Raw genomic sequence first — 15,224 nt, 5'->3', positions numbered from 1 at the left:
TTTTTTATCGATAGGGAGCTGATTTGAAAGAAGGCAATAGCCCATCTTGGTGTAACCCTGCTGAAGCCGTTCAAGCCGTGACGTATCTTCAGGATCTTTTGAGCTGCTCTGAATGTCACCTTAGGGAGAGTGACATAGGAATAATTACACCGTATAGAAAACAGGTAGGATATTAATGATGATAATTATTTTGTAGAACTTCATCAAGTCACACAGTTATTGAAATTTGCAATGAACTTGCTCAATCTGTTTGCTATTTGTTATAAGTGACGAGAAAACATTTCTCCCATAATGTATTTTTCAAGAGTGCATACAACTACAAACTAATAAGTTCCTCATTTTCATGTTCACTTGAACTATAGTATTGCTACCGCTAAATATTAATGATAAACAGTTAACTTGTTTAATTATCATTATTGTAACAATGCTTCATTTATATGTTGACAATTCGTTATTTCTAATTGAAGTATACTTTACCAATTTTACTTTGTTATTGTTTGGGGACTTTCTGAAATGTTCTATGAATGAAAATTTGTAATGCTCTCAAATTATCAGTTGTGTGGAGAGTGTTGTGATTTAGTGGTTCAGTCACTTGACTCTTAGATCGAGGGTTTAGGGTTCAACCTGAACTGAACTATAGTATTCTACCGCTAGATATTAATGATAAAACTGTTACTTGTTTAATTATCATTATTGTAACAATGTTTCATTTATATGTGGACAATTTATTATTTCTAATTGAAGTATACTTAACCAATTTTATTTTTTTATTGTTTGGGAAACTTCCCAAACGTCTATGTTTTCTATATGAAAATTTGTAATGCTCTCAAATTATCAGTATTGTGTGGAGGTGTTGTGGTTGAGTGGTTCAGTCAACCAAGGGTTGAGGGTTCGAATCCCACCTTGTGCTAATGTTATTTGGCAAGGCACTTATCCACATTTGTCATTCTCAACCCAGGTGTTAAATGGGTACCCAGAAATTCAATGTGATTAGATTGGCACATGTGCACCGATAAACGGAGGGAGTGGAGATGGTACACTTTATGTGTGGAACAGAGATGGATCCTACGACCGGGATGATAATGTAAAGCGCTTGGTTAGAAGTCAACATATGAAGCGTTAAATAAATGTAACTATTATTATTATTAATGAAGTATGACTTGAGAAATAAGAGAGTTATATGTACCAAAAGTTGATGATTTTATGGAATTGCCTGTGTTCTTTGATTTGTTTTTAGGTTGACAAGTTGAACCTTCTCCTAGATAGTGTAGATATTTTAGATACCAAAGTAGGATCAGTAGAAGAGTTTCAGGGTCAAGAAAGACTGGTCATCATCATATCAACGGTAAGACATTTCAGACAGTCCTTGCGCAATATACTGTTATGGGGGAGATTTGGCAAAGTGGCAATTTGCATCACATATGAAGTTCAGAAAAAAAAAATTCAGAAAAATCCATATTTTCTAAAGTTGAAAATGAATATGGGAGAAAGTAAGGAATATGGATATTTTAGTTCAATTGCAACCCTGTGGGTTAGGAGGAGAAAAGGTAAAATTGGCTCTAAATCTGTTACATCACTACAATTTTACTGACAAAAAAACTCAGAATAGCTGTAAATTTCAATTTAAAGTATTCATAGCATGGTACAGAATTTAGATAGTACTATTTTCCATTTTGAATGTTCTTGATACCAAATTTGTGAGGATTCATTTAAGGGTACAACGTAGTTTTACAGGAGCTTTTGCCTGGTCTGTGAAGGTGTTTATAAGAAAACTTGAATAAAATGTTTACTTTGACAAAGTAATCTTAGCCAAAGTCAGTCAGTCAATTTTTTGTTTTGACTCCAACTTACCTCATGCAAGCAGACTGTGCAGACAAGTGCCTCTGTCACAATCTCCTCATGTTAGAATCCCTAGTTATCTTCGATAAGGAAAGTGGAAATATTCACTACAAAAGGAGCACCGAATTAACAGAATTTCATGGAAAACACAATTTTTTCAGTCCAACTAATCTGGTTTTAAGAAAAGATACATTTTCTCCAACCCTACATGTTTAAATATGTGTAGGGTAAATGTAGTGACCGTCTTACATGTATTTAATTCCAACAAGTAGTAGGAGCATCATGGTCTAGTAGTTACGATTCTTGTCTTTCAATCAGAGGGACATGGGTTTTAATCCCAGTCATGGTGTGTTTTCCTTCAGCAAGAACTTTACCCACATTGTGCTGCACTCGACCCAGGTGAGGTAAATGGGTACCCGGTAGGATTTATTCCTTAATGCTTTAGCGCTGATATGGCAGCTCAGCTACGGCCAGGGTAATAATATGATTAAACTTATCAAAGCGCAGTTGAGTGTATGAACATAGTAATTGCTCTATATAAATAGACGTAATACTATTTTTATTATTGATATTATTAGAGTTTTGCTCATTGAGTCGAGGGTTAGGGTTAAAGATCCATTAAAAGTCATGAATATCAAAGCAAAACCCAAAAGAATAGAAATGTGCATTAAGTTAAAAATCTACCCATTACTCTTATTTAAATTGTTAATCCAAGCTTTATCTCCAATTATTCATAGAAAGTTCTTTAAAAAATTTTTTTTTACTATTTACAGTATTGTATGTTTTTATAAATGTCACTGAAGAACAGAATGTGTTAATTAGAACACCAGTGTATGTCTCTTTCAACTTCCTCTTGTTTGTAGGTGAGGTCAAGTGCCAGTCTGATGAACTTTGACATCCGGCATCAGCTTGGATTCCTTAGCAACCCGAAACGTTTCAATGTTGCCATAACACGACCCCAAGCCCTGCTCATTGTCGTGGGGAATCCCCATCTTCTTGTCAATGTAAGTTTCAGTGCCTTCAGATTTTCTTCGAACATCACAGAGACTCAAAAATTACAAGTTGAATAACGATTAACAATTATAGTGGAACAAGATGTGATTTGAGGTTGCGTTAATTTTCCGTTCAAAGATTACAATAAAAAAAATACATTGCCAGATATCACAAAGTTCAATGTTCATCATTTAAAAAAAAAGATAAACAGGAAGTGAGGAGATCTTAAGTGACTTTGGCTAATAAGTAAATTCATTAATTCGTTTGTTCAATATCATGTTTAATTCTTTATCTTATTGTTTCTCTATACCATGACATGTTATCAATGTTTTGGGAACTGCTTACACAAGGCCACTTGGCTTTATTTATGCAGTTCCCCCATTTCATTTTCATTTTTTACTCTTGTAAATATATTGTTTCTCATACCTTGCTTTATAATTGTTTTTATCAAGAATGAAGTAAATGCAAATTGAATTGAAAAAAATCATTCATTCAATCATTCATTCATTCATTCATTTTCATTAAAAATACATATGTACAGGTTAAAAATAGAAAAAAAATAGAAATATCAAACTGATTAAAACAACACAAATACGAAATAGAAATATACATAGCATACAAATACTAAATCGCAAAATATAATTAAAACAATAATGGAAAAGGGTGCATCCCTGAAATCCAATAAGGCTTGATTAATTAGATAATGAAATGAAATAGAATGGATGGACTTGCCAAGAAAAGGCAATTTAGTGAGTTTATATGTATGTCATGAAAGTTTTTTGTCTCGCCTGCGAAGCAAAGTGAGACTATAGGCGCCGCTTTTCCGACAGTGACGGCGGCGGCGGCGGCGGCGTCAACATCAAATCTTAACCTGAGGTTAAGTTTTTGAAATGACGTCATAACTTAGAAAGTATATGGACCTAGTTAATAAAACTTGGCCATAAGGTTAATCAAGTATTACTGAACATCCTATTAGAGTTTCATGTCACATGACCAAGGTCAAAGGTCATTTAGGGTCAATGAACTTAGACCATGTTGGAGGATTCAACATCGAAATCTTAACCTGAGGTTAAGTTTTTGAAATGACGTCATAACTTAGAAAATATATGGACCTAGTTCATGAAACTTGGACGTAAGGTTAATCAAGTATCACTGAACATCCTGCATGAGTTTCACGTCACATGACCAAGGTCAAAGGTCATTTAGGGTCAATGAACTTTGGCCGAATTGGGGATATCTGTTGAATTCTCATCATAACTTTGAAAGTTTATGGATCTGATTCATGAAACTTAGACATAATAGTAATCAAGCATCACTGAATATTTTGTGCGCGTTTCAGGTCACATGACCAAGGTCAAAGGTCAATGAACTTTGGCCGAATTGGGTGTATCTGTTGAATTACCATCATAACTTTGAAAGTTTATTGGTCTAGTTCGTTAAACTTGGACATTAGAGTAATCAAGTATCACTGAACATCCTGTGCGCGTTTCAGGTCATATGACCAAGGTCAAAGGTCAATGAACTTTGGCCGAATTGGGTGTATCTGTTGAATAACCATCATATCTCTGTAAGTTTATTGGTCTAGTTCATAAAAAGTGGACATAAGAGTAACCATGTATCACTGAACATCTTGTGCGAGTTAGAGTAGTTTTCAAAGTCAGCACTGCTGCTATATTGAACTGCGTGATGCAGGTGAGACGGCCAGAGGCATTCCACTTGTTTTTTTACTGCAATTTCTTTGAATTTTATCTGTCATCACTAATAAGTGTAAGCTTTTATACTTACAATACGCCTTCAGCATTACAAGGTACAGTGTTTGACTAATTTTCATGATGTTATGATCTGCTAACCTTAATCATGTCAAAAACATGTTACGATGGTATGGTAATGTTTCACTCACTTTTGAAAACTTCGCTTGAAATAATTGCCCACTGAAATGATTTGACTTTGTCTTTATCTCCACAGGACTATCACTGGCGGGCACTGCTGAAATACTGTCTGAAGAATGGTGCCTATGTCGGATGTCAGCCACCAACGGAGGAAACCATGAAGAGCTTTGATGACCCTCAGGCAGAGGAGAAAGAAGAAACTGAGAAGGAGAACAAGGGACTTGAAGGAAGCGTCCAAGATGTTCCAAAGAAAGAGCATCCATTTCGCCTGAAAGAGAATGTTACGGTTGAACCACAGGTTCATGTTACAGGAGCGGTTGAGACAAATCAACAGGTGCCAGTGGATTCTTTTGAAAGACAGCTTGGCGAAGTGAAACAAGATGGTGCTACAAGTCCTGTTGCAAGGATCTCTTCAAGTAAAATAACGGATGGTGGAGGAGTTGTTTTACAGATGAAGTTGACACCAGAAAGGACAAGTGATGGTAGCTCTGAAGCAATGAATTCTTCAGATACAGTTGGTGTTGTTCCAGTTTGCAGTACTCCTATTTTGAAAGCAGAGCATAGAGAAAAGGGAGAAGTGAAAGTCAGCAAGGAGAAGGATGGGACAGAGATCTGGGACGTCTATGACAGTGATGATCCAGAGGTGATGTCCTCCAAGCCTTGGTGTTCAATAGAAGAGGACTGTCCAAACCTGGATGGCTTCACAGCTCCAAGTAGAGGCTGGTATGACACCACCGGTGACCCCTTACCTGATCTTGTCATGGATAGTGACAGTTCTTCAGGAAATGCCAAAAGATTGAAGGAGATTTATCCAAGCAACACAATTAGTCCAGAGAAAAGTGATGTTCCAGGTGCTGTCCCCTGTATGCCACTTGAAGGGTTGGGTTATGATAGAGACAAGGGAAGGGATGGCAGAACAAGTAGTGCAGAAGAACATTCTGCAAGGACTGACAGCAGTACACACACACTAGATCCATCCTCTGATGGAGTGTCTCCAGGGGAGAGAAAGGAGATGGTGTTGCAGAAGAGAACACAACCAGATGAACAGGTTCTTGACAATACTGCAACTGCCTCTTCCATTTTTGGAGGAGCAAAGCCAGTACATATAGCTTCTAGGGAAAGTGACATTGCAGAAAAGATGGAGAGGGAAGTGAGACATCTTAGAATTGAGCAGAGTGGTGTCCATGTTCGGCAAGGCGGTGAGAGGTCTAACGGTAGAGAAAAAGGAAATAGTCACAGCAGCTCTGGCTCTGACAGGGAATGGTCAAGGTCAAGAAAATGGAGAAGGGATAGTGAAAGATCAAACCAGGAAGAAGTGTTTTGTCAAGATAAGCGATCATCAGTCTCACCTCATCAAACATCAGGTGGCATTAAACAGCAACGTGATGTGAAATTTATTCAGTCTCAACGAGCGTGGAATTCCAAGAGACAAGTCATCAGATAGCTGGTCTGACGGTGGATGGAATACATCAGAAAATGAATGGGTTATTAATGTTACAGATCATGCAGCTAGGAAAAGTAGCAGCTTTGAGAGCTCTTCAAAACAATACAAAGATTTGACAAGTCATCAGCAAGGTATTGAATCAGAATGGTCAGAGCAACGTAAGTCCTAGTCCCAAAGCTTGTGAATCTTTCACACAGAGAAGGGATAGTTCAAGATCAAACAGTCAAGAAGAGCTACATAAAGCTTATCAAGCATCAGTTTCACCACATCAGACATCAGGTAGTATTAAACAGCAGCGTGATGTCAAGGCCATTCAGTCTCAAAGAGCATGGAATTCCAAAAGGGACAGGTCTTCGGAAAGTTGGTCAGATGGTGGATGGAGTACATCTGAAAATGAATGGGATTCTAAGGCAACAGACCCTGCACCAAAAAAAGGAAGCAACCCCCAGATATCTCCCAGTCCTAACCAAGGGGGTCAAAGATGGTCTGAGAGGCAAAATACGAGTACATCTACTCCCATGGACAAGGTACCATCAGGTGTGAGACATCAGGGTAATTCTGTTTCTGGACAATCTTCTGTAAGTAACAGGAACGGTAATTCTGATGAAGAAACTGGTGAAGACTTCAGTGCTTCTTCCTGGGCACCAAGACATCAAGAGAGAATTCCAGAAAAAAGAAAACTTTCCTTGAATTCAGAAATGAAACCAAGGGATAATAAAGTTTATGCAATTCCTGTTTCTGTCCACTCCTCATCAAATGATTCCCATTACAGTTGCACAAGAACTACTGGCATAGAAGCTTTGGGAAGTTCGCAAGTCCCGTTTCCTCAGTGCTCAACTTCATCAGATAATGCCAAAGGTACAAAAGACTTTGTTAAATATGTGAGTAGAGGAAGAGGACTTGTCTCGAGTGCTTCCGCTTTCACCGAGCCCAATGTTGGTAGGAGAGAAAGCAGTATAACGTCCCCTCAGAGAGTGGCCCAACAAACCAAATGGAGTTCTGCAAATCAAGATCCAGGATCACCATATTCCCAGAGGGAGCAGAATTTGTACCAATCTCCTGGATATGGTCGAGGGTTCTTTAATACTAGACAGATGATGGAAGACTACTCCTCTGGGTATAGAGGGGATTTTAGAGGAAATGGAAGGGGGTTCAACAGGGGGAGAGGTCGAGGGAGAGGAAGGGGTCGAGGTAGAGGACTATTGGCCACCAACTTTAACTTTGAACAGTGATGATATTCAGGAAATGGGAGGGGTGATCCAAGTATCGTATGCTGTCTAGATTGAAATGTTTCACTGATAGACCTCCTAGAAAAGAAAAGAACACTGATATTTGATAGACATGGTGATTGGAAGGAGAGTTGTTGTCTTTTATGTATGTGTATGGATATACTAGTGAAGTTATGACTAGTATGTAAGATTTCTCTTGAGAGGAGTTGTCTCGTACAGTTCAGCTTAGCAATATTTTTATATGTATGTCTTTTAATGTCTGTCGTATAAACTCCACCAGAAACAAAGCCTGGAAGTACATGTAACAACTCTGAAAAGCAGCTTAGTTCATATCACATTGTGAGAACTGTTTATTTTTGTGGTTATAGACTTGTGATGTTCATATTTTTAGTTTTAAGAAATGCTATTGTTTTCGGTGTTAACTTCATCATGTAAACATGGAGACATGATGTGAATGATGCAGTATATTATCTTTAATAATGATATTTCTTTGTATTGGACAATTTTTACCCTTGTATGGATTGCCTACATTATGATATATTCTGCCCCTTGCATGTTGTATTAATTGATCTTGCCTACCATAAGGGAATAATAGGACTTGCTACATGCCAAATACAAGTGAGTTTGTTTGACAATGATTACTCAATGACATAGTCAACAAATCAACATTTGAACAATGTTATCTCTTTAATCATTTTCCTTTGTCCTGTTCAAAACGAGAACCTGATTTGAAATGTTTATTCCGAAATGATTGTTTTGGGAGCAATTCACACAAAACATCTCCATGATTGTCACTCACAATTTTTCTCTTAGCCAATCAGATTAACGACTTTATTAGCTCTCAGATCATTTCCCATTCTATCTTTGGCTATCATCTAGGCTTATCCATTAGCCAGGTATTTATGTTTATGATGTAACTTACTGTATGCTTAGATGCCACTTGTTTCTTTTTTGCAGTCTATCAGGTTTCATGAGAAACATCTTTCCCCCGTTAATATTATGCACATGTCTATTGCGAATCATTTGAAATGATTTGTCACCCCTTTCTACATCAGTCAAAACACTGCCATTCATTTGACAAGGTTACTTTCCTTGTATTCATTATAAATGACAAGCATCCTTTTAGCTTGTGATATGTCTCAGAATCTTATTTAGATTTTGTGAGGATGCGTCATGAAAGGTTTTTCGAATCCAATGGAAATGACATACTAAATATGAAATTCACATTCTTGCCTATTCTATGTACCTTACCTAACATGTGTTTTCAAACTTAGTTTGATGTATTGCTAATTTCTGCCAAGCCTATTACTTATAGTATACTGTATTAATAGACAACTACGGTTTAATAAGTTCCTATAACTCTAGTACCTTAGTGCCAGTTGTGGATATTACATTTTAGAATTTTTCCCTCACTCTTAGCCTTGGGTAAATAATCCTAAACTAAATGTATTTCCGGTAACCGTCCTGCAGGAGATGTTCTGCTCCTCAAATTTTGTTGTCTCTATCCTCCTCCCATGTTAATGTGCTGTATTCATTACTTAATATTATACATACATCTAAAGCCTGTTCTTTAATTGACTTACACTGCCAAAGGGGGGAAATAGTTTTATAGTTCTTCATATTTTTTTTTCTTTAAATACATAGACTCTTTGAATTGTAAATGGTGCAACCAATACCTACAACAATTTTGATGTTAAAATATTGTTACTGAATGATTGATTATAAGTGTCAACTGTCTATAAGTATTTAGGTAATGGAAAAACTAAACATGCAAACAATCTTGTTACATGCTTCAAAATAACTTCTTAACAATCTAATTCAGATTGGTATACAACTATTTGCTGTGTAGTTAATAGAAAAGTGCTGCTTTTTATTATTTTTTGTTGGGTTTTCTCAAGCCAAATCTGAACAACTTGTGGAAGATTAGAAGCATCAATACCACAAGTATAATTACTGCTGTTAACTGTGCAATATGTATAAGTACTATTCCACTCAAATCTTGTGGATAAGCTATATGTTTAGCCTGATCTTAGATGTGTTAACTGTCAGTGTTTTTTTTTCCAAGTGTATGTATATGATGGTCTTCCAAAGTGATTTTCTCTGGTAGTTAATTCATTTCTTGTCCTTTAAGTTTGGTAAGTTTTTACCAACTTAATTCACGACTGTAATATAAAATATTCACTTGTTTTTGGCTGAATAGTTGCTATGGAATTTAGTGTACATTCTCTTTTGAGTATTAATTTCCATTTTAAGAAACTGACATCACTGACTCTAATTCTTACATCAAAGCTGTTCTCCAAAGTGCCAAAGTTTATGCTAAATCCTATTTTCAGCCTAGAATATTATGTTTAGTCCACAGTTTTTCATTTGTGTGTGTAGACAAGTTCATTCTTAATACCATTAGTGTCTAATTTGCATGTGTGCAGCCATTACAGCTTAGAATTTGTTCATGATACATGGAGGTTGTTAAGGCTTGACAGCATATGCCAAAGTATATGACAAGCTGTTTGATCCCCTTGTCGTCCCCTTTTCATTATCAGGAATTTATTTGTTTTAATTTAAATTCTTGATACCAAGATTTGCAACTTGTTAACTCAAAATGAATTCTTTATACTGTGTCAAGAAATCAAAGACTATCCGTAATTTCAAGGATGTGATCTTTATACAAAAAATAAATTCTTGCTTTTAACAAATAGGATTTATGGTAAAAATGGCTTGCCATACATAGATCGACAAATGCTTTGCATATTTGAACTCATTTAGATTTCCATTGGTGTATAATTGATCAAAAATCATTTTGCTTACCAATGAGGTCTTTATTTTTTAAACTGCTCCAAGCTAGACATATAGAACACAGCAATGCAGAAAGGATGGAGTGCAAGTTTTAGCATTTAGATTTAGGTTGTAAATTTACATTCCATGTTATGTAAATTTCTATTTTGTATGTACACATAATTATTTCAAATAAATAGCCTTGAACTTTGACCTAGAGTATCTATTTATTCATTGATTAGAAAAAAAAAGATTTACAAATTGTCCGAAATGTAGAGGGTGAGAAAAAGGGCAGGAGGGGAGAAAGTGTGAGGGAAATATCGATAGTGATAATAGCTGATATATGCAGCGTGTTAATATAAGCATTTTTATCAAGTGCTGTATAAATGTTGCATATCTTTTATCAAAGAAGATCAAGGATGGAAAGCTGTAATGAGGAAATGTTTTGTGTGAGTGTGAAGAGTAACTAGGAAATTAAGAAAAGAATAGAGAGAATGAAAAGGAGCAAGAGATAGAGATGGAACAAGTATTCTACAGTAGACGGATCCATGTATCGTCTTGGAATTTCTACAAGAGCTCAATTTAAAGTCCCACTTTCAGGTCTTGATATCAACATTTCCTCAGCTCGCACTTTGGTATTGCATTATGTGTTTAGGGAGATGTCCTTTATAAATTAATTGAAGTTCTTGGTAATGTCTGGTATATCCTAAGTTCGTGTTTTTTGCTTTGCTGCAAGCTTACCTCGAAGTCTGAGTAAAGTCAAAGCCGTAGGCAGCTAATAATGAAGTAATTACAATTTTGAATTGAAATGTTTTGTTCATTTGGGGAAGGCTCAAAATTTCTATTTGGTATTCGCACCAGGCTCTTCTGAGCTTTTTTTTTTTAAATTCTGGTCGGCATTATCCTGGTTATAAGTCACCACTCCATTCACTGCCGTTCATTTCGTCAGCAGCGGTGAATTCTTGCTTCTTTCATCTCCCATTGACTTTGTAAACAACGAGCACATACGCAATGACACACACGAGAAGAGAGGTGACTTATTTCAGGATAAGGCCTTATCTTCTTACCATTCCTCAGTTTTTTTTAATTAGGTCCCTGTTCTTTTTTTTACAATTATTTCATTCTCTTCATGGCCGGATTCCTACAAAAAGTTTGTTTTGTTTAGTTTACACGTTGAATGAAAATACTTATGTTTTTTTTTCTGTCCCGGAAAAGTAGGGGCATGGGGGATGATTGTACAGGCCACCCCACCCATCCTCCGTAAAACGGGAGGGGTATACGGTAGATCCCCTCACCCCGCCCCCCTGGCCCTCTCCCCGTCCCTGGATTTTCGCGACACGTACCCCTGCCAGACCCCTGCACTGTATGTACGGTACTGCGCTGCACCGGCGCCGCCGGCGCGGCCGACTCGTATTCATTGCACCGGTTACGTGGCGATTGAGCTACCCCGAGGCCGAAGGAGGTTCAGATTCACTGATTCAGATTGTTATTTATATTTGAGGGAAAATGGAGGATGCATTATTGAAAAAGCTTACAGAAGATGGTAAGCTGATGTTTGCTTGTTTTATATTTCAAGAAATGTCACATTATTTAAAATTATTAAAAAACCGAGGAAGTAAGATTTATTTTAGTTCAGTGACTTCAGTCCCACACATTCCAGAATATGTCAAGCCCTCTTTCATGTCTTTGTTTTGGGCTTCTGGTTCTATTTTTTTTGGCAAGACCGCCAACTTTCTGCGTTCTGGATGGTCATTTAATATTTCGAAGCCTCTCTGGGCCTTGTATTGACAAAATTATTTTATCATCGTAGTATATATATTCTAGAATATGTTTGGTTATTTTTATCTTTTTTTTAAAGAGTGAGCAACAGACACAAACATTCCAAGTTATATTAATAACAGACAAAGTCGAAACAATAATAAAGAAAATGTGCAAATTGTCAAAAAGAGAATTGATGAAAAAATAAACTTATCACTGGTCTGCAAGAAAGCTACCCAAAGGTTAGCTAGGCTTTGCAAAATAAATTTTTTTTTTTTAAATTCCTCGAAACAGACGGATGCCAGAGAGGCAGCAATGCAGCAAAAGTTGATAATTTTCCAATCCATTTGAAGTAACCTGCCCACAATTTGACATGTTACGCTTTTCTGCAATATTTTATGTTCTAAACTTCTTGTTCACAAAACTAAATGTGCATCAATGGTTGTTAAACATATTTGTCTATTTTCAATTACAATGTTTATTACTTTCTAATTTCTATCTTGATATTTTATAAAATCGTGAAATATACCACCATGTTTTGCGACCGCAATTCGACAGCCCCTGCCTTTCGTTGGACATCGTACATTCAAAGACAAGGCCAAGAGAATGAAAGTTATAAATTTGTGTCCACTGCCTGCATGCTCCCAAACCGCCTGCATGAAAATTTCATTATTTCAAAAAAATTGCATTATTTCAAAAAAATAATTCATTACTTTACAAAATTACGAGTTCCAAATCATCGCAGGGCAGAAAAGGTTTATTTACGCACTTACTACATGCATGCAGTGCACCTTCGATCTTCGCACAGCTGTGGTAAACATAGACCAAAAGCTTCGGTCTCTGTTATTTTGGTTGTTCAGCTGAACTCCGTTGGCTTCACTCACCAAATACAGAGACCGAAGTTCTATCGCGATCTGTACAGGGGACTCAATGGCCATATGTTTCTGTACTTCGGATAAAAGTTCGGATAAAACAGGGAAATGAATTTGTGCGACAGCCGAGGTAAGTGTCACTGTTTTTGTTCCTTTTAACTTGATTTTTCTGTTTTTTTCCATAGACGGCTGCCAGCTGTCTATGGTAAATTGTCCATAGATTGTGTACAACGGATAGACCGTCTCGGCTCAGCGAATCGGAGATCGCTGATTGGCCTATCGCGCAGATCATGTGTCGCCAAAATAATTCCTTCGGACTGCGTGCGAAAGTATCGATAACGATATTCGGTCACATTGTCTACGCGAGAAATGGTCTTGGTTCGTGATCGGATTGCTCCAGTATCGATCAAAAATTATCAAGACTCTGCAATTTCATGCATATTCACACGACGCTCCGAAACCGGGAAATCAATTGACTTTGTACACGTTGCGATAGACTCTACAAACTCCAACGAACACGATGCCATATTGACATTAATTCGTAAGATTTTGACCGAAAAGCAAGAAGTACCGTAAGTAACGGTGTATTAACCACACCTTTTTCTCGGCGGGGCAGAAGCAAAAGTCGGGGGTGCGGTTTATACACAGTGACGGGTCTGAGCCAGCCCGCCGTAACCCCTCCCGTACATGTACGATGTCTGCCAGTTCACAACACATCGAGTGGCCGGGCGTAGCCGCCCAGGCAATGTCGTTTAGAGGAGTATGAGCCGCGGGTAATGGGAAGCGATTATTGCAATATTAATTAAATGTTGTCCATAACGAACGCACCCACCTTCATGACACTAATTTTGACTTTATTCTCGATTCAAAGTAGTGAAGTTCCCTGGTGAATTTAAAGAGACGCCAAGCATACTCGGTAATATTTTGTCACCGCATACGCTGAGCGAGAGTTGAGTGAGCTTATAGAGATTGCGTTGTAATGTGGTTATAGTGCGACTTAAGCTGGCGCTATTCAAAGTCCCGTTTCGCGCCAGCTTGTTTTTTTTCCTTCCTGTTTGCTTTTCACAAGATACCATGTAAACCATGCACGAGAAAGACGGCAAGAAGCCGTAAAAAACAAATGGAAAAAATGCCAATTTCTTTGTTTCTTGAACCTTCCTATAATCCCGTATCCAAAATTCATGCTAAGACATCAAATTTCTGAAAGTGATTGTGAGATTGTGATGCAAGAAATGTGAATGTTTCTTCCTTCTACGCTGGGCCTGGGAAAGACACAGATCATAATTTGATAAGATGTACTGGCATGACTTGTACTGTATCGTAGTTTGCAATGTAATGGCAGTGCTGTGTGTGTACACTGTGACTGTGAGGTGAGCGAGTGTGTAAGTTGCCAATATTGTCGGGACCGTTCTTTCTTTCTAACATTTGTAGATGAATTGATCAAGAACAGCATATATCTGCATACCGGTAATCTCTTTGGATACTTTGAAATCTTAGAAAACTTAGATTTTGTTTCTTCGTACCTCAAATATGCATGTAAATGTGAGATTTTTTTTTTTTTTTTTTTAGTCCAAAGTTGGGGGTGCGGTTAATACACGGGTGCGGTTAATACACCGTTACTTACGGTAATCGAAATTCACTTACCTGTGCGGTAGACCTTCCGAGAATACCTTTCATAATTCATATAAAATATAGGAAAGTGAAATTCTAGGTCGATTTTGGTACGATGTGATAGAGAATTGCACACTTGTTTTAGTGGAATACTGTGTGCAGTGGGGCTATGGAAGGCTTGCAATGCGCATGCTTACTATATTTTCATTCATAAATTGGCTCTCGGCAGTGGCTGGATGATGTCATGTAAATAATGAATAATGAAAAAAAGCCTCATGTCATTTGAAAACTTTTCGGACGCAAATCTAATACCTTACTTCTCATGGCCCAAAGTCAATGCGTGCGAGCGCAGCTGAATTGCACTGCACCTCATGCAATATGCAACCTGGAAATTGTAGTAGTGGCCATTCGCTCCCACATCAAGCTCTGACCCCATGCCGTTAACTTGATTTCTGTGCAAATTCAATGCGGTAGAGTGTTTCTTTTTTTTATTGGTTATTTTGAAGATATACTAAATTTGTGAAAACATTTGCAAACTCGGAACAAAACCACTGATTTCTTCATTTTTAGCGTATTTTTTGGCAACACGGCTTCTAAACTTTTAGCTAAGCCACTGCATGCTCTGGAAATATGTCACAGAATCTACATTTTTAATGTCGAAATTTGACTTTTTAAAGGGGACTTTTTTTAGTTAAAATTTAGACTTTCATGTGGTGAGTGATAATGCCCATATAATCTGTTTGGTGTGTGTTGTGGTGATTAACTGTGCTGGCTTGTGAATCAAGCTTGCCATGTCGAATGAAGGCATGAGTTACTC

General features: G+C 37.3%; 2 protein-coding genes across 3 annotated transcripts in view; both read left to right on the top strand.

The window, feature by feature from the left end:
• The window catches only part of LOC121411916 (RNA helicase Mov10l1-like), a 35,072-nt gene extending 24,704 nt beyond the window's left edge, over positions 1-10,368 (top strand). For both annotated transcript variants that reach the window (XM_041604805.1, XM_041604806.1), the window contains exons 17-20: positions 15-164; positions 1,238-1,345; positions 2,703-2,843; positions 4,798-10,368. In XM_041604805.1, the coding sequence (XP_041460739.1) occupies positions 15-164; positions 1,238-1,345; positions 2,703-2,843; positions 4,798-6,165 (1,767 nt within the window). In that variant the 3' untranslated portion in view covers positions 6,166-10,368. The remainder of the gene's footprint in view (positions 1-14; positions 165-1,237; positions 1,346-2,702; positions 2,844-4,797) is intronic.
• A 1,256-nt stretch (positions 10,369-11,624) lies between these two features.
• The window catches only part of LOC121411915 (conserved oligomeric Golgi complex subunit 5-like), a 41,265-nt gene continuing 37,665 nt past the window's right edge, over positions 11,625-15,224 (top strand). Inside the window, 1 exon segment of the mRNA XM_041604804.1 lies at positions 11,625-11,709. Within this exon segment, the coding sequence (XP_041460738.1) occupies positions 11,673-11,709 (37 nt within the window). The 5' untranslated portion in view covers positions 11,625-11,672.

This window comes from Lytechinus variegatus, chromosome 3 (assembly GCF_018143015.1).
Source record: "Lytechinus variegatus isolate NC3 chromosome 3, Lvar_3.0, whole genome shotgun sequence".
In the NCBI taxonomy this organism is placed as follows: domain Eukaryota; kingdom Metazoa; phylum Echinodermata; class Echinoidea; order Temnopleuroida; family Toxopneustidae; genus Lytechinus; species Lytechinus variegatus.
This window is presented reverse-complemented; position numbering and strand designations above follow the sequence as displayed.